This window comes from Peromyscus californicus, unplaced genomic scaffold, assembly GCF_007827085.1.
Source record: "Peromyscus californicus insignis strain IS unplaced genomic scaffold, ASM782708v3 Scaffold_7__1_contigs__length_154581171, whole genome shotgun sequence".
NCBI classification, from domain to species: domain Eukaryota; kingdom Metazoa; phylum Chordata; class Mammalia; order Rodentia; family Cricetidae; genus Peromyscus; species Peromyscus californicus.
In genome coordinates, this window is record NW_026294595.1 from 94537004 (window position 1) to 94561698 (window position 24695).

At 45.9% G+C, this 24695-nt stretch overlaps 1 protein-coding gene across 3 annotated transcripts in view; it reads right to left on the minus strand.

The window, feature by feature from the left end:
- The window catches only part of Pla2g4e (phospholipase A2 group IVE), a 72867-nt gene extending 52559 nt beyond the window's left edge, over positions 1-20308 (minus strand). For 2 of the 3 annotated variants that reach the window (XM_052723135.1, XM_052723134.1), the window contains exon 1: positions 19749-20308. In XM_052723135.1, coding sequence (XP_052579095.1) covers positions 19749-19788 — 40 coding nt within the window. In that variant the 5' untranslated portion in view covers positions 19789-20308. The remainder of the gene's footprint in view (positions 1-19748) is intronic. The other variant, XM_052723133.1, reaches the window with a different exon arrangement.
- Positions 20309-24695: the final 4387 nt, after the last annotated feature.

Below are 24695 nucleotides of genomic sequence, written 5' to 3' on the forward strand. Positions count from 1 at the left end.
CAGACAGGCTGCTAAGCATGGGCAGGTCTGGAAGCAGGCTAGGATGCATGCAAGTAAGTTTACAATCAGGACCCACATTGGCATCATAATAATCCGGATGGTTCTTTAGCCAGAGATCATTTTACAGCCTGCCTCCTGGCCGGTCTTCCTAAAGCTGTCCTCAAGACAGCAAACTATTAAAAAAAAAAAAAAAAAAAAAAAAAAAAGAACAACAGCTAATTCAAGACACGGAATAAAATCTGTCTCTTGTCTCCCAGAGCTCCCTGACATTAGGGCTAAAACTTAAGCATCTGGAGAGCAAGGCTCCTGACCCCACAGGCAGAAGTTTCAGCTGTGGCATTTAATATGTACCATGAAAGAGATGAGAAAGCCCATGACCATAATTGCCAAATGCTGGCACACGCTATCCGAGTGGCTGCATAAGAACTTCCAGGTCCCTGTTTTAAACATGTGCTACAAAAGGCCATGTGGGCTAGTGTGTGCCCTGCCGGGCCATCAAATGAGCCTTGTTCAAAGTGCCACCTAGAGAGATAATCAGCTGACTGCCCCATGTACCCAAGGGCATGAGGACATCAAACTAAGACCTCCAGTAGACCTCCTAGGCTTGGCCACAGGCTCGCAGGAAACCCAGGATGCAGCATGGGGCAATCCGTTTCCTTCCTGTTGGACACTGAGTCACTTAATCAATCCTGAGGGAGTTTTGGGGTCCCACCTCTCATTCTCATTTCCCTATTGTCAGGGTAGGGGGACAGCCTTACCCACCTCACCAGACTTAATTGTACTTTCAGGGTTACTTAATGGGAAAAGATTTTCTGGCTAAGGTAGGAGCTTTCATTTAATTTGCTCCCTCCATGTGCCTCACTCCAGACAGGTCAGCAGGGCTACTCCTCCTCATGCACAGTGACACAGACAGGGCCCTGCTCTCTCTCAAGTTCTAGGGGACATCAGGATCCACTGCCTTGTCACCAATTCCAGAAGAATGAGGTTTCACCCCACAAGCTTTTCTCTTCCTGGTTCCCTCTTCTAATTAACTACTCAGCTAATTGTTACAGGATCACCATAGAGCTGGAGTCCAAGGACCATCAGATATACCCAGGTGGTAAAGAACAGTAACAGTTAAAAGATATTTACACCCCCAGACCAAAAAGGGTCTGGGCACTGCAAAAAACCAGACTTTAATATAACAATCTGTTACTGTCTCTCAGCAATTGATCACCTGTGTCTCCTGGATGCTAAACTAATAAAAGAAACACGTGTCTTAAAAGTATCTATCTCTGATAAAGCTTATCTCAGGTAATAATTAAAAACATGTTCCAATCTCTCTCTCTCTCTCTTATTAATACTAACCAATATAAGCAGAGTACTAAACACTACAATGGTCACCAGCTCAAGACTTTAATTTTCTCATGGCTTCTTCGTAATATGTCCAAAATTTTTCCAAGCTCCAGAAAATTCACCTGGACAGGTCAGCAAACTCCAGAACCAGCTTGGATCCACCTGGACAGCACCCAAAAGCAGCAGACGACCCCAGGGCGGCTGGCTACCTCAGAAGCCCCCTTCCCTACCCCCACAAGAGTCAGCTGACACCCATCAAGTCAGCTGAAAGCAGTTTTTCCGGGAGAAACGACGCCCCTATTCCTGTTCACCCGCTTTTTATAATAAGCAAAAAGTTTGGAATGTTAGGATTCTGACGCAACTCCAGCTGCATGACCGCACATGCACAGTTCAGCACCTAAGCAAGGGGTCTTACATCTTACATCATCAGTGTGCTGCATGATTGTGCATTGCATGCAGCACAGTCACACAATCAGCGCATGCATGGCGTAGCTCCATAAGCCTATCTGCGCGTGTGCACGGGAATCCTTAAAAAGTCAGACACAGACTCCTCCTCTCCCTTCCCTGCTCTCTCCTCCTACCCTCTCCCCCCTCTCTCCATGTGCTTCTTCCCCAGGCCTGGTTCTTTTGTCCACGCCCTCTCCCCCAATAAAGCTCTGATACTGGGTTTTGTTGTGTCTCATGACCTTTTTGCCCCGTAACAGCACCACTTATCATTTTTAAAACAACACCTCCCCTTTTGCAGGACTTGGGGTCTGGCTTGCTCCTTGGTGCCCAGTTGGACCATGCCATGCTTGGACACCAGCATAGACTGGGATAAGATAGAGATTGGTAGGGTATTTCTAAGACAAGGACACCATGTGGTGACCTGTGTGGTGGTGGTGGTGGGTGTGTGTGTGTGTGTGCATGTGTGTGTGTGTGTGTGTTATATGAATGTATTCATGTATTTCTCTGTGTGTCTGTGTATGTGAGCATGGTCTGAGTATGTGACTATGTATCTATATCTGTGGGAGTGTATATATGTATTTGTGTGGCCTATGTGTCTGTGTATAGATCTATGTGTGTCTGTGTCTACAAATCTATATGTGTATGTTTGTCAGTGTGCGTGAGTGTGAGTCTATGTGTGTCTCTGAACACCTGTTTTGTGTGCTTGTCCGTATGTCTGTGTGCCTCTTTGTGCACACATGTGCATCTGTTTTGTGTACTTGTCTGTGTGTGATCATTTCTCTGTGTGTCTGTGTGCACCTGGAGGTTGTCAAGTCTGAAAGAAACTTGGGACAAATGGCTATCTGTGGTACCTAACCAAAGTGCATGCTGGCCTCCAGGCTTTCTTGGTATCAAAATGACCTGTGGCTCTTCTCAGCGTTTCTCACCCTGGCCCCTACCCTAAACTTCTCCAGCTCATGGGCTTTCCTTCCCTTTTCCTGCCATTTTGGCCACGTGCTCTCTCTTGTCTCCTCCTCTTGGTCCCCTCTCTCTTGCCCCCCTCTCTCGGGTCTCCCTCCTTCTTATCTTCTCCTCTTCTTATCTCCTCTCTCTTCTCTCATGGCCTGGTCCAGTCTGCTGGCCATGTTCAGTCTACTCCTTTCTCTCTCTGCTCTGGACTCTTCCAGATGCCTCTGGCTGTTCTTCCTTCATAGCTACAATAAAAACCTTCCCCTCCGAGATACCTTGGGGCAGTCGTGTCCTTGGTTTATGCAGAGGTTGTTCCTGTTCTTTCCTGGATGCGGACCTTGGAAAGAAAAGGTTTCTGCAGTATCGCAGGTGAACAGGCCCATCATACAAGACTCGACAGGAGTGACTAGCCTGTGGGCCTTGGAGTATGACTGGAAAGGCTCGTTTCTAACTGTCCACACAAGACTTGGCTCCACTGGTCCAGCCAGACTTGGGATGATGTCAGCCTCATAAATGGTCCTGGGGAAGGAAACACTCTGGGGATTTTCCTGTGGTTTAAGGTTCAAGTTCATTGGCGAGGATATGGAAGAGTTGGCTGAGCTGACTCTAGAGACACAGTGAGGCCTTGTAGGGTGGTGGGTGCCACCTGCTGCAAACCCGTCAGTCCCTGCCCAGCCTTCCTGACTCTGTCTGTGGTGACCTTGGGCTCCAGGCTGTGCTAAGCTAAAGCCAGGGGCAGGCGCTCTTCAGGAAGAGCATCATGACCAAGGGCACCCCAGCAGCCCTTGCTACTGACTCTGGAGTCAATGGGTAAAGCCACAGGTGCAGGGACAGTACAAGGGCACGTTGTGTTTCAGCTTACACAAATTTGGCTTCTATTACTCTGCCTCTTGTGTGGAAGCAGTTCGGCTACTCTCACTCGTGCCCTTCTGTGGCAGGTCTTCACTTTGGCCTCTGTGGGAAGGACAGTGAGAAATGAAGACAGGGTGGTGCCATTTTACATGTGTGTGTGTGTGTGTGTGTGTGTGTGTGTGTGTGTGTGTGTGTGTGTGTGTGTGGCATCAGCTAGCCTCTCTCACAGGAAGGTATTAGTTGAGGAAAGGGCAAAGGACAGGCTGAGGCAGGATCAGCAGACAGGACAAAGAAGGCACAGGAAATGAAGTCATGGCTTGTGACAGTTCAGATAAGGATTTCCAAATGCCCCAGGAGTACGGATAATTATTACATGTTGAATAAAATGTATATTGATTAAACGAAATCAAAGTTCCAAAAGGGTTCACACGTGATCTCAACGCTTGGGCTTCAGGATGCCTTCTACTCTGAAGGTTTCAGGCAGGAAGAAGCTGGAGAGAAGCCAGAGTGGTCAGGGAGAGGTCAAGGAGAGGTCAGGGAGAGGTCAGAGAGAAGAGGCAGAAGCTGACTTGCTTTTCTGCCCCTAGAAAAGCGTGCCTTACTTGTGTATCTTCTAATCTGAGTTCCTCCTTTTCAAAATGTAGTAAGTAATGATATGGGAAATTGATAAAGAACAATCAAGCGAACACCCAGGAGACAATCTGCTACCCACCTGAAAAAACAACACTGGAAGAGAATAGAAGCCCCCAGGGGAAGGAGCCACTTGCCACATTCCCTGTGTCCTCCCAGGAAAAGCCCGATCTGCTACAGCCCTGGATATCCACACTCCTCACTCTTTCTCCGCATACGAGTGGATTTCCAAGCTACAGTTGGTAGCATTTTGAGTGTTTTAAATGGTCTATAAATGATATCCTTTAAGACTGTGCATTCCATAGTTGAATGTGGGGTCCCATGTCTGTAAGTTTAGCACTTGAGAGATAAGAGAAAGGAAGATTGAGGGTTTGAGGTCATCTTCAGCTCCATAGAGAGTTCAAGGACAGCCCAGGCTATGTGAGATCCTGTCTCAAAACCACCACCACCAGGAATGTTGAGTGTGCAATCTGCTACAAACACATTTTCTTCTCCACTTCTCTGCTTGAGAGAGTCACATGCCTTGGTAAGTACAGATCTGGTTTATTCATGTCCATGGTAATGAGTGACAAATAATCTAATACATTTACTAGTGATGGTATAATAAAGATGGATGCTTATAAAAATAAATGAACATTCTGAATTTTCCCATAAAAATAGTAGCCACAAGAGAAAAAATATCCTCTGAAGCTGGGCATGGTGGTACATGTCTTTAATCTAGCAGTTGGAAAACAGAGGCTATGGAATCTCTGAGTTCAAGGCCATCTTGGTCTACATGGTGAGTTCCAGGCCTGCTAAGGACACAAAAGACCCTGGGGAGAAAGAGAGAGAGAGAGAGAGAGAGAGAGAGAGAGAGAGAGAGAGAGAGAGAGAGAGAGAAGATATTCCATCCAAACTATAAAAAAAGTACAGAAACTCCATAGAAGGCTATAAAGCTCCTCACAGACACAACACTTGGAAAATGGAGACATCACATACTTGAAGAAAAAAAAATACTGTAACATCTTCCTAAATCATTCCATATGTTTAACATGATCATATTTCCAACTTTGGGGAGTATTGGTCCAAAAGATTCTAAAATATATGCAGAAGAGTAAAAATGGAGAAAAAAATTCAGTGAACTTTTAAAATACATACAATTAAGGATAAAAATTAATTCTAATAATAATTCTATTTATTCTAATAAATGCATTTTAAAGCTACAGTATCTAAAGCCTCAAGAGTCAGAAAGCCATCATACTGGTATTTATACAGGAAATTTACACATGAAAACAACGGCTTCCCAGTTGGGAAATGATGGCTTATATGATAAACTATATTGAAAAATAACCACTGTTCCCATTTTGCTACTTAAAGACAAATAAGTTAAAACCATATCTCAATCTTCAACTGATTATTATTTTAATTATCATTTATGAGGAAGTCAGATATGAAACTGATGAAGCTAGGTATGGTAGCACATACCTATAATCCCAGGGGTCAGAAGTTCAAGGTCATTCTTGGCTGCACAGTGAGTTTGAGACCAGCCTAGGCTACATGAGACTCTATCTCAACAACAACAACAACAAAAGGGGAGGGGGGGGGTCTGGAGAGATGGCTTAGCAGTTAAGAGCACTGGCTGCTCTTCCAGAGGACCTGGGTCCAATTCCCAGCACCCACGTGGCAGCTCAATGCTGTCTACAACTCTAGTTCCAAGGGATCCAACAGACACACATGCAGGCAAAACACCAATGCACATAAAATAAAAATAAATTATTGAAATATTTTTAAATCAGTGAAAAATGCAAAATAAAGTTCAAAACTTTTGTTTTAGATTTATTTATTTTGTTATTTTATGTGTCGTGTATGAATTTTTTTTTACCTGCATGTGTGTGTAAAACACTTGTGTGCCCCGGTGCCCCAGGAGGTCAGAAGATGGCGTTGAATCACCTGGAACTGGAGTTGCAAACTGTTGTAAGCCATCATGTTGGTGCTGGGAATCGAACCTGGATTGTCTTAACGAACCATTTCTCAGATGCTTCCAAGCCTGAAGACCTGAATTTGATATTGGGAACCCACTTGGTGGAAGGAGAGAACAGCCTGGAAGTTGTCCTCTGACCTCCACATTGGAGCCGTGGAACCATCACCCAGCCGCCTCCCCACACGAAAGTGTAAAAAGTATTTACTTAAAAATGTAAAAAGTAGCCAGGTGGTGGTGGCACATACCTTTAATCCCAGCATTTGGGAGGCAGAAACAGGCAGATCTCTGTGTGTTCGAGGCCAGCCTGGTCTAGAGAGTAAGCTCCAGGACAGCCAGGGCTACACAGAGAAACCCTGTCTTGAAAAACAAAACAAAAAGTAAAAAGTAAATCGGGACACAATAAAGGGAAATAAGTAGATAATTCTGACCATATTCGTATACACACTAAGCTTCTTTATGTTAAGACAACCATACAGAATAAGACCAAGTTCTATAAATATTTGTCAAGAGACGGGGTGTGGTGGCATACTCCTGTAATCCTGGCACTATGGAGGCAGGTAAAGCCTGGGCTACACAGTGAGACCCTGTCTCAAAAGAAAACAAACAAGCAAAGACAAAAAAGGCAAAATTTATGATGATTTTTCCCAGCAAATAAAAATCTCTTTGAAACAAATACTAAAAAGCAAACGAACAGACTGAAAAGAAGGGATAATTCTGTCGGTCAGTCCAGGACTTGCCTTACAGACGTAAGGACTTGAGTTCAATCCCCAGAACCCACACTAAAAAACAAAACCAAAAAAAGCTGGCTGTGCTAGGCACACTTGTGACCCCAGCCTGGGCGGGTGGAGACGGGCAGATACCTGGGGCTCACTGGCCAGCCAACCTAATCTAGTTCATGATTTCCTAGCCAATGAGAGAGAGACCCTGGCTCAAAAAGACAGAGTGGAGGGCTCCTGAGATATTTATTACCCAGGGTTCCCCTCTGACTTCCATGAGTATATACACTTATATTTTTGTACCCTGACATGCATCCACTCTCCTCCCTCAACACACATGCACCCCATAGAAAGACTAAAGAAAGATTTTCTGCCTACTGGAATGGTCTGGAGCTCTTAAAAGAAAATTCTTTCTGCTTGGCTTCCTGATGTTCTGAGGTATTTATTTATTGGTGGGATGTATGACCCAGGCACTAAGATACTTAAAAGCTCTGCTTAGAGAATCTCGTTCAAAAAGTTTGGGAATAAATGGATCATCCAAGAAATTCTTAAGACTGTATTGCTAATAATGAAGAATTTAAAAAATGAATGCCGTTTTCCGTCTATCAACTTGGCAAGGAGAAGTTGATAGGACTGGGGTGGAGGTGGTGAAGAGACTCGGCAAAGCATTGCTGCTCCAGCGGAGAGAGGGCAGACATTTGCAGGTGATTCGGTGATCTCCCTTTCTTTCTTTCTTTCTTTCTTTCTTTCTTTCTTTCTTTCTTTCTTTCTTTTCTCTCTCTCTCTCTCTCTCTCTCTCTCTCTCTCTCTCTCTCTCTCCTCTTTCTTTTTTTTTTTGAGACAAGTTCTCACTATGTAGCCCAGGCTGGCCTCAAACTCACAGAGCTCCACCAGCATCTGCCTCCCAAGTGCTGGGATCAAAGGCGTGTGCCACCACTGCCCAGCCCTGTTCATCTTAACATGTAAAGCTTGCACAACTTTAGACCCAGCAATTCTATTCCTAGGAACTGGTTGAATATGAAGTCTTACACACACCCTCAAAGGTGCTAAATTTAGCGTTACTCTCGTGACCTTTTTGTGCTTGTTTTGTCGGCCAGGTTCTAACTTAGTTGCAGATGGATAGAGACAGCAGTCAGCCCCACTCAGTACACCCATGGCATCTCTACTGTGTTGGATTTTCTGAAGCTTGGCCAGAAGAAAGAGGCCTTGTTGTAATTTGCATATTAATGGCACATTTTCTGGGGCTTTAAGCAGTATTATTAACATCAGAAATTAGAAATCTGGCTGGATGTCCTGGCACACACTTGTAAACTCAGTACTTGGGAAGTTGAGGTAGGATGATTATCATGAATTTGAGGCCAGCCTGGGCTACAGAGCAAGTACCAGGCCAGAAAGAACTACATAGAAAGACCCTGTCTCAAAACCAGAAACTTAATTTTATATACCTAATAATATACCTCAATCATATATTACTTCTTAGTAACAGAGGGAAATAATAGGGAGAATTAGTCTTCCAAACAAATCTAATATTGCATAATTAATATGTGTACGTAAAAGCAACATTCATTTCTATGAAGGTATATGCCTGGGAAAAAGACTAGAAGAAAACACAGTGATGGTTCATGAGTCACCCCTGGATGAGAAGATCACTAGTAATCTTTATTTTATTTTATTTTATTAGTAAACTTTTAAAATAATGTTATAATGTCCACATTGGAAATATATGAACAGAAAAACAAATTAGATTAAAATTATTATATGCTAAATAAATGAAGCAAAAAAATGATATATTTAGAACTTGGGGCCCTTTCAAGATTACTTATTTTTTCTCATGCCCACCATATTCCAAGCCACCAAGCCACAGATTTATATATATCAATCCTGTAGAAAGTACATGGGGGCCGGGCGGCAGTGGCGCACACCTTTAATCCCAGCACTCGGGAGGCAGAGTCAGGTGGATCTCTGTGAGTTCGAGGCCAGCCTGGTCTACAGAGCAAGATCCAGGACAGGCACCAAAAACTACACAGAAAAACCCTGTCTCGAAAAACCCAAAAAAAGGAAGTCCATGGGAAGACTGTCTTATCCTTTGAGAGGGGCACGGGTGAGATCAGGTGGCTCCACCCAAGGAAGGAAGCAACTGACCCATTATGTACCATCTGAGTTCTCCTTCTCTTACAAATGTCTACCCTTAGGTAGGCCTGGTGGTACAGGCCTGCATCCCAGACATCTAAGAGACTGAGGTAGGCGGATAAGTTCAAGGCCCATCTGAGCTACAGGGCCAGTTCAAAACCAGCCTGGGAAATTTAGTCAAACTTTGAAAATAAAAGTGAGAAGAGGTCTAGGGAAAGCTCAGTGGTAGAGAGCCTGCCTAGCCTGAACTTTAGTCCTGAAAACAAAAACAAGCAATACTCAGACAAAACATCTGGGAACTGTGTAGAGTGAATCTGCCTAGAAAACCCTGAGAAGACTCCTGCGCTGGGCAAGGAGGCTGGCCTTTATCTGGACGATGTATAGGAGGCTGGCCTTTATCTGGACGATGTATAGGAGGCTGGCCTTTATCTGGACAAGTATAGGAGGCTGGCCTTTATCTGGACAATGTATAGGAGGCTGGCCTTTATCTGGATGATGTATAGGAGGCTGGCCTTTATCTGGACAAGTATAGGAGGCTGACCTTTATCTGGATGATGTATAGGAGGCTGGCCTTTATCTGGACGATGTATAGGAGGCTGGCCTTTATCTGGACGATGTATAGGAGGCTGGCCTTTATCTGGACAATGTATAGGAGGCTGGCCTTTATCTGGACGATGTATAGGAGGCTGGCCTTTATCTGGACAAGTATAGGAGGCTGACCTTTATCTGGATGATGTATAGGAGGCTGGCCTTTATCTGGACGATGTATAGGAGGCTGGCCTTTATCTGGACAAGTATAGGAGGCTGGCCTTTATCTGGATGATGTATAGGAGGCTGACCTTTTATCTAGACCATCTATTCAGCTCTGCAGTTCTGTTACTTTCTTGCCAAGCCCCAGATTCTGAGGACAACTGTAATCCTTACAGCTGCCCATGGCACCTGTAGGAGAGGCCTTCTGGAAGCCAGGCTAATCTTGGATACCTCCTGTGACAAATGGTAACTGTAGCAATTTCACCAGTTAGGAAGGACAGAGCAGAGCAGGGCCAACACAGCCCAGAGAGGGAGTTCCTTGGGGAAGGTAGGCCTTTGGGCCCCTGTAAGTGAGGATCTGGGGTGACCGCTTACCTTTCTCAGAGTTAGCTCTATAACTCATCTCTCAAACAACTTTGGCAGAAACATGGAAGCCTTTGCCCAGCAGCTCACACCTGCTGGTAGACACACCTTCACAAGTGGCACAAATGGTGTCGAGGGAGCACCTGCAGTGTGGAGGTGGAGGGCACCACAAAACAAACCCAAGATTACCTCTGACCAAAAGCCTGCAGCAACAGCAAACAACCCCGCAGATGGCTGGAGAGACCTCACCAAGAAGAGGTTTCCTCACGTAAAGGAGAGCACACTTGGAGTCTAGCTAGGTAGCATTAGGCAATCATTTTTCTCTGATTCATTTTTTTCCATGTGCAAAACTGGGTCAATAATCTTCATTTCACAGGCTAGTTGTAAGGTTATACACTCAGAACACTCACATGTTCTGTGTCTCTATGTGTGTCTCTCTGTGTCTCTGTCTGTCTGTCTGTCTGTCTCTCTCTCTCACACACACACTTGTTGCATGACTACCATGCAGAATCTGCCTATAACAAATCTTAATAGCATTTGCTATTGATGGCTTTCTTATTTTTTTCTACAGAACAAATCAATAAAAACAAACTAACTGTAAGAGAACTTGAAGGACAAGAAATGCAAAGCTCAGGTGGGCTCTAGACCTTAGGGAACGCTTCAGTCATTAATGACAAAGATATTTGAATGCCTTGCCAGTGCTTAGCACTATGTTGTTAAGGAGTCCAGATATCAAAATTAATGTGACAGCTGCTGCATCTCCCAGTGACGTGGATTCACTAGATATAAACACCAAGCATTATCGGTAGCAGCCATGCAAGTAGTAAGCAGAAGAGCAGGGTGCCATGAAGGACTTCAACAGGAAGGACTAGGGGAGGAATCGGGGCCTCCCAGAGCAGGTAGCCTTTATGCAGCAGCTCAGAGAAGGCTAGCACTTAGCTGTGTGTGGGCTTCAGACAAGAGCCAGCCAGACAAAGGGTACATCAATCACATGACAAAGGGTACATCACATGAGCTGAGAGGCAAGAAAGACTGGCAGGCAGCTCTACACCTGTGTCTGAGCCACAGTGAGTAATCCAGAAGGTGGTTCACACATGACTTTGAAAGCCATGGCAAAAAAAAAAAAATTGCATTTTTATCCTAAGGGATGGATGCCATTTTGAGGTACTAAGCAGAGAGATGCTGTAAAAGTATTCTGGCTTGGGGGGCAGCGTAGGCTTGGCAGGACGGGAACACAAGAGGAGTTGCAAGTGGTTGAGGGAGAGAACAAAATGATGGCTCAGGCCAGGGTCAAGGGTCATGAGAAGTGAAGGGATTCAAGACTGTCCGAGAAGAACCTGCTAGATACGGTGATGGAATGGACAGAAGGGTGAGGAGGATGGGACCCATCAGGCTTCAGTGACCTGATATAACCCAGAGGGATGGTCCTGAAGAAAACTCCGTCAGGTACCAAAATGGACATTGATAGAGTGCCTGAGCCCTGAGCTGGATATTGACATGCAGGCAAGGTGTGAAGGACAGACTTGGACTCCAGGAAGGCAGAATCCGGAAAAAGAGGTGGAATGAGCTTGCCTCACTGTGCGTAGGTGGCCCAGAGCTGGGCAGGTCCTGCCAGGAGGGAAGGGTGTGAGCTGTGGACCACAGGGTGTGAACCCTGCAGGGTGGGAGCTGGGGTGTTGCCTCTGGAGTCAGGTGCAGATATGCACTTTGATGTTGGAGATAGTGGGAAGCCGGGAGCATCTTAGGACAGCAGCCAGCCACCCAAGCATCTGCTGGGTAATAGGGAAGGTGTGTGAGCAAGTGGCCCTGGAGTTGCAGCTTTCTAAAAGTATTTCCGGACCACCTCCTCTGCACCCAGGAAGACAGCAGTGTGCGATGGAATGCTTGGAGCAAAGACCTCTTGGCTCCCAACACACTTCCTCATTGGTTCATTCCAACCTTGTTGTCTGTGTCTTTTCGTTCTACGTGTGCATGTTTGTTGGCTTTAGTTTGGGGCAGGTCTTGGTATAGACAGAGGCTGACCTTCAACTCCCAACATTCCTGCTTCTGCCTCCCAGGTGGCAAGACTGTATGTGCTACCACATCCAGTCTTCAGTCTCTTTTGATGATTTTTCTGCAGCCGAGTGTCTGATGGTAGACGCCAGGAGAGTGCAGAATTCTGCCTCCTCTGTCCTTGCCCAGTCCATCGCAAATCTCACCCTGTGCCATGGCTTTAAAAGCCGTTCGTATTTGGGGGCTGGTGATGTAGGTCAGTTGGCAGAAAGCTTGCCTAGCATGGGGAGAAACCCTGGGTTTGACCTGCAGCACCACATAAACTGGTTATGGTAGTGTAGTACAGGCCTGTAACCCCGGCACTTGGGAGGGAGAGGCAAGATCATGAGTTCAAGACTATCCTTACTTACATAGCAAGTTCAGTGCCAGCTTAGAATGCGTGAGATCCTGTCTCAAAAAAATCTATACTCTGCTTCATATGTTCCCACGGATTATCTCTCTACTGTGTTCCCAACTTTTCAACTGTCCACCTGTCATTTCTATTGGAGAGTTTCTCAAATTGCAAATGTCCAGGACAAGGACTAGGGATATAGCTCAGTTGTAGGACACCATGGTCTAGCATGTGCAAGGCCCTGGGCTTAGTTCTCTGAACGGAAAATGTCTAAGACAGAAATCTCAAGTCCCTTTTACCCCAAGCTATTTCTACCCTAGTGTCTCCCACCTGAGTAATGGGGCCCTGCAGTTACAAAGGCAAATAAATAAATAAATAAATAAATAAATAAATAAATAAATAAATAAATAAATAAATAAATAAATAAAATTTTAAAAAACCAACTAAGCAATATCTGTGACTGCTTATTTCACAGTCAACGTAGAGCTGAGTCTTGTAGGCTCTACTTTCTGAAGAGTCCAGAATCTGCTCTTTTCTACCACCCCTCATCAGGCCACAGCTAAAGCTGCCATATTTGTTTTTCTGTTACCGGGAGGCATCCTCCGCCAACCTCCCAAGTATGTACCACACATAGATGAAATTGCCTCTCGGGTTGAAGCCCTCTGGCAGCTTTCCCTGGACCTCAGCAGGAAGCTAACACTGCTTCCGCAGCATCTGGACCAGAGAGCTCTGACTTCACCTTTGACCACTGACATCGTGATCTCTTCCTCTGCTTTCTGCCCACCAGACACTGGGGTTTGACGTTTCTAGAACCAATGAAACTTGTGCCTACCGTCCTTATGCTTAGTAATTTGTTCTTTTTGGAACACTCCCCCGCCATTCTTCTCATCCTGAAGATTTTCACTCAAATGTTAACAATCCACCTGCCCGCCCCGCTCTGCTGCTAGGCACTTGCTGCTGTGTGTTTATTTTTGATATCACAATAGTACTGGAGCTCTTTTCAGGCTCTCCGACGTGAGGACATACATGTAGGTGGCATGATCTGGATATTGCGTGACCTGCTCAGCGCTGTCTCCCACTACTAAAACAATCCTAAGCACATAGTGGGAACTCAATAAATATTTGCTCAATGAATTTGTTCTGAAGTGCTTGCTGGTTTTCTCAGGAGAATGTGGCAAGCCTAGGAAGAGTTACCCAAGAATATAGGGCAAGGAATGCAACTCCAAAGAGTGGGGCCCAGTCAGCCTGATGAGCTGTCAAGAAAGAACAGTACCCAGGGATAGTCCTGGACAGAACCCTCCAAAGGCCAAAATAGAGAACTGACAAGAAGCCATTTGAAAATTAGTGGGCTGTTCCTTCAAAAGCTACCATACCATGTGATTATAATCAAGGACTCCACTGAGATGGGCCCACATCTTCCCAGTCAAGCCTGCCCTCATGCAGAGCTGGCTGTGGCTGTGGCCATTTAATATCTAGACATTTCACAAGGTCTTAATGGATGACCACCTAACAGGTCTCTGAAAAATATCATGGCAATTGACAATTCACTATAGAACCTAATAAATTGTAGTACCTACATGCACACTGTGGGATGTTAGCCAGCCATCAGGATGAAGCTCCAGGGATATAGCTGCTTGATAGAGCACTTACCTACCATTTTTGATGTCCTAGGTTTGATTTCCACTACCACACCCAGAAACACAAAATGTAATTATGGACTTTAGGCTCTAATCTAGAAAATATACCTTAATTTTACTCTAAAAAAATACCCTGAGATAGATATGCCTAAGTATTATAAGCATAATTGTATAAACATTATCTAAGGAAAAACCTGAAGGGGGAGTATTGTATTGGGCTGAATGGTTTGCAGTGTATCTGCCTCTTAACATTTTCCAAACATTTTAAGAAACTACTTGTATGTGTAGAAAATGAAACTACCAGAGACCAGAATAGTGGACACTAGAGGCCAGGGAGGAAAGAGGGAGGGAGGGGGGCTAACGGGAGAAGGGGAGGATTTGGACAGGGGGGATAAAATAGCTTCTGCTGTCCTACAGCACACGAGGGTAATCATAATTGACGACAATTAAGGGAATATTTCCAAATAACTAGAACAAGAATTTCAATCTTCTTAACATAAAGAAATGATAAATGTCTAAGGTGATAGGTACTTCTATTTAAATAACACACTATGTCCCATAAATATATGAAGTTGCTCTGTGTTAAAATAAAAATAATTTTGCTTGTTTGTTTAGGGATGTGTGTGTGTGTGTGTGTGTGTGTGTGTGTGTCTGTGTCTGTGTCTGTGTCTGTGTCTGTGTGTCTGATGCTGGGAATTTAACTCTGGGCCCCATGCTCTACTACTGAGCTATCACTCTAACCTCTAAACAGACTTGATTATTTATTTTTAAAGACTTATTTTAATTATGTGCATGTGTGTATATCTCTAGGAGTATGTTCATGTGAGTACAGGAGCCCATAGCAGCCAGAAGAGGATGTCACATCTCCTGAGACATCATGGTTCTCCTCCTGTGCTGCATGACAAGTTATTTTATTCCTCCTGTCCAGTTGTTCCTTGTCTGTTGTCCATCTGCCCTCCGTCTGCCCCCCTTATGCCCTCTTGGGCTCTAGTGTCCATTATTCTATTCTCTAGTAGTTTCATTTTCTACATATACAAGGTGGGTGTGAGCTGAACTGGAGCCTTTTGGAGAAGTATTATATGCTATTAACTGCTGAGCCATCTCTTCAGCCTCATTCCAGGATATTTTAAAAGAGGCTTTAAGCTAGGCATGGTGGCACACACCTTTAATCCCAGCACTCCCAAGGCAGAGGCAGGCAGGTCTCTGTGAGTTTGAGGCCAGCATGGTCTACACAGTGAGTTCCTGGAGAGTCAGGGCTATATAGAGAGACCTTGTCTTAAAAAAATAATAATAATAGAAACTAAAAAAGAGAGAGAAGAGAGAAAAACTTTAAAGGTAAATCTTGTTTACCCTAGCTCTGCCCAAAACTCAAGTCCAAGTAGATCAAAAACCTCAACATAAATCCAGATACAGTGAACCTGATAGAAGAGAAAGTGGGAAGTAACCTTGAAAGCATTGGCACAGGAGAGAGACCACTTCCTGAACAGGACACCAATAGCATAGACACTAAGATCAACACTTAACAAATGGGACCTCATGAAACTGAAAAAGACGCCATCAATAGGACAAAATGGCAGCCTACAGAGTGGGAAAAGATCTTCACCAGCCCCACATCTGATAGGGGGCTGATTTCCAGAATTATATAAGGAACTCAAGAAATTAGACATCAACAAACCAAATAGTCCAATTAAAAAATGGGGTACAGATCTAAACAGAGAATTCTCAACAGAAGAATCTCAAATGACCAAGAAACACTTAAGGAGATGTTCAACATCCTTAGCCATCAGGGAGATACAAGTCAAAATGACTCTGAGATTCCATCTTGCACCTGTCAGAATGGCCAATACCAAAAACACAAGTGACAGATCATACTAGAGAGGAAGTGGAGCAAGCGAAAGACTCCTCCATTGCTGGTGGGAATGCAAACTTGTACCGACACTTTGGAAATCAATATGGCAGATTCTTAGAAAACTGGGAATCAATCTACCACTAGACCCAACCATACCACTCCTGGGCATATATCCAAAGGATGCTTAATCATACCTCAAGGACACTAGCTCAACTATGTTCAAAGCAGCTTTATTTGTAATAGCCAGAAACTGGGTACAACTTAGATGTCTCTCAACTGAGGAATGGATAAAGAAAATATGGTACATATACACAATGGAGTACTACTCAGCAGTAAAAAAAAAAAAATGACATCATGAAATTCGAAGGCAAATGGATGGAACTAGAAAAAAATTATCCTGAGTGAGATAACCCAGACCCAGAAAGACAAACATGGTATGTACTCACTCATAAGTTGATATTAGCTGTAAAGTAAAGGATAATTGTATTACATTCTACAGACTCAGAGAGAATAGGTAACAGCGAGGGTTTAAGGGTAGACATCCCAGATCTCCCTGGGAAGGGGAAATAGAAAAGATTTTGTGAGTAGACGGAGGGTGGATGGGGATGGGAATATGAGCAATCAGGTTGGGGTCGGGAGTAGACGGGAAGAATACTAAGGGGAACTGCTGGGGGGAAGGCATTTTCAGTCAGGTGGAAGCCTGGCTCAGGGTAATCCCCCAGAAGTCTATGGGGAGGATCCCAGGTTAGACTCCTAGCACTCATGGATAAGTAGCCTGAACTGGCCGTCTCCTGTGACCAGCTTGGTGCCTGGTCCAATTGTCATCAGAGAGGTGCCATCCAGCACCTGATGGAGGCAGATGCTGAGACCCACAGCCAAATGGGAATTTGAAATCCTGTGAAGGATGAGGAGGAAGGAGTGTAGGAGCCAGAAGGGTCAAGGACACCATGGGAAGGCTCACACTGCCAACTAACCTGGGCTTGTAGGGGCTCACAGAGACTGAACCGGCAACCAGAGAGCCTGCATGGGACTGACCTAGGCACTCTACATATATGTTACAGCTGTGCAGTTTGGTCCTCTTATGGGACTCCTAACAGTGGGGACAGGGGTTGTCTCCAACTCTTTTACTGGCTTTTGGAACCCTACTCCTCATACTGGGTCACTTTGCCCAGCCTTGATACACCGGGAGGTGCTTAGTCTTACTGCAACTTGTTATGCCATATTTTATTGATACTCAGAAGACCTGCCCTTTCCTGGATGGTGACAGAGGAGGAGTGGATTGAGGGGTGGGAACAAGGGAGGTTGGAGGGAGGGATGGGGAGGTGAGGAGGGAGGGGAAACTGTGGCCATGATGGGAAAAAAAGTAAATCTTGTTTAATTAAAAATTAAATAACATTAGATGTATTTTATTGTATTGTATGTATGAAATGATATTCATAAAAATTAAGTAATAAAATAAAGAATAAGAAATTAAATGTCTTTCTGTGGTGGTCTATGTCCCAGATAGGTGGCATCTCTACTACGAAGAGACAGAAAAAGGATAAGGGCATCATGGGTACCACCTCATTCCTAGAGCCCAATGCGTGTGAAAATAGCAAAGAAGAAAGAAAGAAGAAACAGTAACAGAGACTCCATCGCTTCACCGCAGGGGCTCCGGGCGCCGGGCTAAGCAGCTTATCAACGGCTTACCTGCTATTTCTCCACAGCTAAGGAAACTGGAGGCCCAAGCAGTTAAGGAACTCTTCTGAGGTAACAGGATGACAAACGACAGAGGAAGAGATGGAGCCCCGTCTGATTCCCAGGCTCTTAACCATTCTAATGAGACCAATAAACTACTGTGCTTTAATTGCAGCCATAACTTTTTAGCTGCACCTCTGAGGGTGAGTCAGGAGGTACAGGATGCTGGGCAGGCAAGGACAGGCCAGTGATTTCTTTATCAAGGCAAAAGGGGAGAAGGCTGGTCTAGTCCCGGCCTCCCCTTTCTGCATAGCAGGAGAACGCCTGGCCTCCCAGACACAGGAAGAGGAAGGAGAGAAAGGACTAACATCTCAGGAATGGTGGGGTTGTGGGGACGGGGGGGAAGGGAGGCTCCTGTGGGGCAGAGAAGTTGAGGGGAATCCTGGGGGCTTTTGACTGCTCATCACCTGTGACTCAGAGAGGGGTCACCAGAAGAGTGACCATACCTCCGCAGAGCAGTCACCTTGGTTAAGGGGTGGAGCCAGGTTCTCATGAGGGCTGGGCCACCCCTCAGCGTCCCTCACAAGTTACTTTGTGTGGCTGAGTTGCGGGGTGTGTCAGGTGCTGGGATACATGTATGAAGTGGCATCTTCTGGAAATAGGCACGGTGACCCTGTGGTTGAGGCTCAGGATGGATCCAACACCAAGCCAGGGACCAGACAGAGGGGAGGAGAGAGACCAGTAAGGCATGTAGGAGGGGAGGGGTCCTTGGCCTAATGCTGTTTGTGAGTAAGGCCTAGACCAGGCTCGCTGCTGGAGAACTCACACAAAGGGAGGCAGAGAAAGGTAACCGATGTTATCCAAAGGCACCCGTTGGCTTTTGTACAATACTACATTTATCAGATGGAACTTATTCAAGATGTTTCCTTCCCTGCCCTAGGCAGGGCTGTGAGAAGACTAAATCAGTATGTTCCCTCAAACTCCCTCTGAGTTTCATGTGGCCTCATGAATGACGCTGCTGTGCCCCTGTGGACTATGTATCTGAGCACTTGGTGCGGTATGTACCGCACTCTGCTAGGTCCGTCACAAGCACGACCTTACTCTTTCTTCTCAGTAATTCATGGGCAGAAATAGATACCCATCTGTCTTAGTCCCTGTTCCATTACTGTGAAGAGACACCATGACCACAACAGCTCTCATAAGAGAAAGCATTTAATTGGGGCCTGGCTTACAGTTTCAGAGGTTTAGTCCATTATTAGCATGGCAGGAAGCATGGTGGCAGGTATGGTAGGCATGGTACTGGAGAAGCAGTTGAGAGCTATATCCTGATCCAAAGGGGGAGAGAAAGAGACTGGGCCTGGCATGGGCTTTTGAAACCTCAAAGCCCGCACCCAGTGTGTGCCACATCTCCTAATCCTTCTAAATCTACCAAAGAGTTCCACTCCCTGGTGACTAAGCATTCAAATGTATGAGCCTATGGGGGCCATTCATATTCAAACCACCACGCCATCAAAACCACCTGTGTGACCTTGAAAACGTTCCTTAACAGAGATGAAGAGATGGCTCAGCAGTTCAGAGCATTGGCTGCTCTTCCAGAGGACCTGTGTTTGGACAACCACCTGGGGTTGTGACTCCAGCTCTAGGGGAATCGGACGCCCTCTTCTGGCCTTGTGGATAACTGCACACACATGACATATGCACATAGACACATACATACACAGAGCTTTTTTAAAAACATCCTAAAAAATAAGAAAAAAAAAGAAGCTGACTAATGTCTCCAAGCTTTAGAGTCTCATCAGATGCAGATATGAATCCCTGCCTGGCAGAGTATCAGATACACAGAAGGCACTCAGTAAAAGGCTACAGATTCTGTTAACTGGTTTTCTGAACACAGGAAGCTAAGGACAGGGAGGTGATTGGGGTGGGGGAGGGGCCATCTCCAGAAAAAAAAATGAATAAAATATGACCTCTAGACTCTACAAGAATGCAAGGGATCTTATTCAGAGTCAGGGAAAGGGGGGTGGTCATGCTTAAGGGGATAGGAGTCTTTCCCCTCAGAACACAGACATACCTGAGAGCCGCAAGGAGCCACGGGAAGGAGAGATGGGCATGCAGCAGTCTCCAGGTCGTGTGTATCTTCAAATCCGCAGTTTCTTCCTGGCCTACCGTCTTCTACCCCTTGTGGATTCTCTGGGAGGAACATGTTGGTTTCTAGGCCATGGTGGCCTTCTGGGGCTTGGATCGTTCCAGCCATGTTCACTTCATTAGAGCGCGGGATAGACTGCACAGAGCTGAAGCTGATTCTCAAGAGCAAAGTATCCTTGTGGGGCATCCACGGGGACTTGAGGAGCTCTGTGAGATAGGAATGGTGCCATCAGGTTCCTCCTGGAGAAATCAGGTGAGTGATTAAGGAGGGAGGGGTGGAGGTTCACAGCTTCACCAGGGAGCTCCTATCTCTGAAAACGCTTCAGGCACCCTGGCCATTGCTGGTGAAAGACAGGTTCCCTGCTGTGCAGAGGGTCAGCAGGCAGCTAGGACTGTGCCCAGGCAGTACAGTGAGAGGAGACCTGCATTTCAGGGCTTTGCTTCAGACTCGGAGCCGTCTCCAGCTCTGCACTGCGAGAAGCTATTTTTAAGTGCGAAACTCAATATGTCACAGAGAAGGGAGGGGGGATGGTGAAGAGGCTGAGGCTAGCAGGCCCTGAAAGAGACTCACATTCCCGGGAAGGGGAAGCCATTGATTGGCTGTTGTTGTTACTCAGAGCCCCCAGATCTCTACTTTGAGCCCTGAAAACAAACATCCACCTCTAGGCTCAGAGCTGTGAGGGTGGAGACTGATCACTTACCCTGCCTTTCATTCATCTTTCTCTGGCTTGATAAATGATATGTCTAGAAGTTTAAGGAGAATGCATCATGGTATTACGTTTAAAAATCACAAAAAACAAAATCAAAAGCAAGGCAGGTCCTCTAGAATAGCAGCCGCCCTCCTGACTGCTGAGGCCGAGCCATCTCTCCAGGGCCCTAACAAAGCATTTGCTTAGGTTTTCCATTCCTCGGGGGTCTGGAGCCTGCAGGGCTGTGGCCAGTGCAGGCCAACAAATAGGAAAAGAAAGCTGGAGCCAGTGGGCAATACCAGATGTGTCTATAGCATTTTATTTTCTATTTTATTTGTCACAAAGGAGAGAGAAAGCTGGAGAGAGGGAGAAAAAAATCTGTGGACGAAGGAATCTAATCTACACGGGCATTTGAAGCCAGGCTGTCTTGCAGTTAAAGAGAAAGCCACAGTAAGACCCAGAAAACCTCTGATTCCAAGTGAATTTCATAATGAGAGAGGGGCACCTGGGTGAGATTTCCCGACAGCTAATAACTGAAGATGAATAATTGAAACACTTGTACCCATGTGTTCACATTTCTCTAAACCATTCCCTGATTTTATATATAGAAAGATATATAATTTTATTATATATCTAGAGAGAGAGAGATATTAGACTTCCTTAATTTTTTTTCTTGCATGCGTGTGTGTGTGTGTGTGTGTGTGTGTGTGTGTGTGTGTGTGTGTGTTTATGCACGTGTTGAGTTGACAAGTATGTAGGGAGGCCAGAGGTCAACTCTGAATGTCTTCCTCAGTCACTCTCCATTTTACTACTTCTGAGACAGGGTCTCTCGTTCAACCCAGAGCTTGCTAATTCAGCTAGACTGGCCGGCCGGCAAGTTCCTGGGATCCGCTTGTCTCTGCCTCATTCCCCAAGTGCTAGTGTTACAGACTAACATTGTGGAGCCCCACTTTTAAGTGGATTTGGGGGACCTGAACTTAGATCCTCATGCTTACACAACAGGCACCTGACCTTCTGAGTCATCTCTCCAGCCCTAGAAGCAAAGGTAAATGGGGCCTTATGGAGGCAAAAGGAAGCCTAGGCACCTCCATGCTGGGTTCTCTGCCTGTGTGGGCAAACTTCTGTTCCTTAGCACTCTGCCCACTCCACCCATTCAGGTAAGACCTAGAATGACAATGGGTGTATGGGTACAGGCAGCTGACCAGTTAGAGCCTGGCCATGGGTCTGATCTGGTGCCAGTGTGTGTGATGGCCAGAGGTGACAGTATAGGCCAAGCATGGTGGAGGTCCGTAGAGAGCAGCTCACTATCCCTGGAAGGCTAGAGGGACCAGGCCTCAAAGGATGCTTCTGTGATTTAACCCTTAAATATCCCTTACAGGCTCATGTTTTGGTCACTTGTTCCCAGTTGGTGGCATCATTTGGGGAGCCGTGGATCCTTGAGAAGGTGGGGCCTAGCTGACAGAAGTCATAGCAATTATAGACCTTTGGAGGTGATACCCAGACCCCTGGCTCTGACCCTGCTCCCTGCTTCCTAGTCTGACACATGTAAGGAGCCTTCATCAGGAACTTCCCCAACCTTCCCAGCATGCCTTGCCTGCCGTGATGGACTTAACCATGAAGCCATGAGCCAGGATAAATCTTCCTTCCATGCAATTGTTCCTGTCAGGCATGGTAGTTCCCACGATGCCACACATTCTTTCCTCCTTTCTCTCTTTTTAAAATGTGCATTTATTCATTAGTTTTTGTGGAAGGAGTCACACACAATACACTTAAGAAGTTCCAGTCTCTCCTTCCAAGGGGTGGGTTCTGGAGATTGCAATCAAGGCCTAGTGGCAAGCACCTTTACCCGCTGAGCCATCTTGCCAGCCCACTTTCCCCCTCTTCTTCCTTCTGCCCTTCAAGACCTTTGCTTGGGCCGTAGTTCCCTACTGTGCTCCATGCTCCAGAGCTCTGCCACAGGAGGACTGCAGTGAGGGCACAAATGGGGATAATTAGGGACTCAGAATGAGGGGAGGGAACTACTGTGATTCCCACCCTGTGGGCAGAGAGGAACCCAGCTGACCTTTCATGCTTGCAGATCTGAATCCTCTAAGCTTGTTTTAAAGGGGTGTCTCAAGGCCTTGTCTTGCTTATTGCTGTGGAATGACATACTGAATCTACATACATACATGCATGCATGCATGCATCCATACATACATACATACATATAAAAAAATAAAGTCAATCAAAAGAATTACAACTTTGGCCAAAGCAACAACTCCAATGGGCATTCTTACACTCCACATTGGGTGACTAGAACCCACTCCACTCCCCATTCCTTCCAGAACACCTGACCACTTGTCTCTAAAAGGCTTGGGTGGACTAAAGCAGACTTGTGTCTCCCAGAATGATGCCACAGGATTATTGGTGATACTGGAATATTTGTTTATTTTATTTTTATTTATTTATTTATTTATTTATTTTTTGTTTTTCGAGACAGGGTTTCTCTGTGTAGCTTTGCGCCTTTCCTGGGACTCACTTGGTAGCCCAGGCTGGCCTTGAACTCACAGAGATCCGCCTGGCTCTGCCTCCCGAGTGCTGGGATTAAAGGCATGCACCACCACTGCCCGGCGATACTGGAATATTTGTAAGTAGTAGGATTGAGGCTGATAAAATGCAGTTGGTGAGTGTTATTTGGAAAAACTAAATAGTTTCACATGTCCCCCAGAAGGAGCTGAGACTCTTTGGCAAACTGTTTCAGTTTGAAAGAGGCTTAAAGTAGCGCCCCAGGGGACATAAGCTGCTGCTGTGGTGCTGGGTATAGGCGGGCTCTGCCCCAGTGCTCCAGTTTCAAGGAAAAAAAACCTGCTTCATTTTGCTCCTGAAAAGGAGGTGGGATTATGTAAAGGTACAGGCTGTGTACAGTCATCATCCAGGCCGATAACCATCATTCGGTGCTCTTCCTGGCTCCATGAAAACTCTAGGGCATATCAGGACAGACAGAGAGCTGGACCCTGTGCTTCCTATGGTAGAGTCCTTCATTCCACAGGAAATGTTGCCCTCCCACCCAACCATCCGAGAGATGGAGAGGGGTCTCACAGATACCCAATCTGCCTAAGCATTAGTTTATTATTTTTTTTTAATTTAAGAAATTACGTGTTTTGTCTGCATGGATGCTTATGCAACACATGTGTATCTGGTGCCCACAGAGGGCAGAAGAGGGTGTCGGATTCCCTGAAACTAGTTACAGACAGTTGTGAGCTGTCATGTGGGGGCTGGGAATTGGACCTGGGCTGCTGGAGGATGTAAAACCTGCACCCTCAACTCCTTATGAGTTTGCTATCTTGTGGGTAGTCAGGACACTCTGGGCCTGAGCTAGGACTTCCCTCCTTCTAGGGGAGGAATGGCGGCAGAAGGATAACCCAGGCACACAGAGGCTGAGACTGCCCTGGAGAGGCCTTTTGAATCAGGTACCGCAGGCTGGGGAAAGTGACTGTGATTCTGGTGTCCCTTCTTGCTGTGAACATGAAGTCTATGAAGCTCCCCAAGCCTTGGTCTCCAGGGAAACCCTGGGAGGTGCCGAGTTTGGCTCCCCAGACCACTCTTCATGAGGATAGTGGGCCACCCCAGGGGAGCTGTTCAGCAGTGGGCCGCCTGTGCTGTGTGGGGAAGGGAAGAGACCCAAGGGAACATATTGTCTGCATTTCAACAGTGACACCATGTGGCCCTGAGGGCAAAAGCAGACCAAGCAGGCCAGGGTCACACTGTTGAACTAGGTAAGCATCCTGGGTAGGGTACAGCGTTAGAGCTATCCAGTGAAGAAAGACTCTTTCCAAGTTGAACTGGTGGGAGACGCAGAGTGAAGGAATCTGAGAATTTAAGAGAATATAATCTCAGCTTAAACTTCAAGTTAGGAAATTATTCCACGGTTGTACTTGGGGGGTGGGGCGGGGTTATCACCCCGGATTGTACGGGGCATTGAGGTCACATTGTGAAGATGTCCTGATGCAGGAGGACAGCTACCTTCCTCTGCTCACCCTTGCTCCAGAAGAGACCACTTTTCATCTTATTATTGTCGTGTCAGTCAGTGGCCCAGCGACCTCATAGGTTAGTCAAGACTAATCCTGACTAATTGCAGGCATCAAGAGACAAACTAGAGAAGCTTAAGCACCAGCAGCAACGTCTAGTTTCAGCTAGTTGGGAAA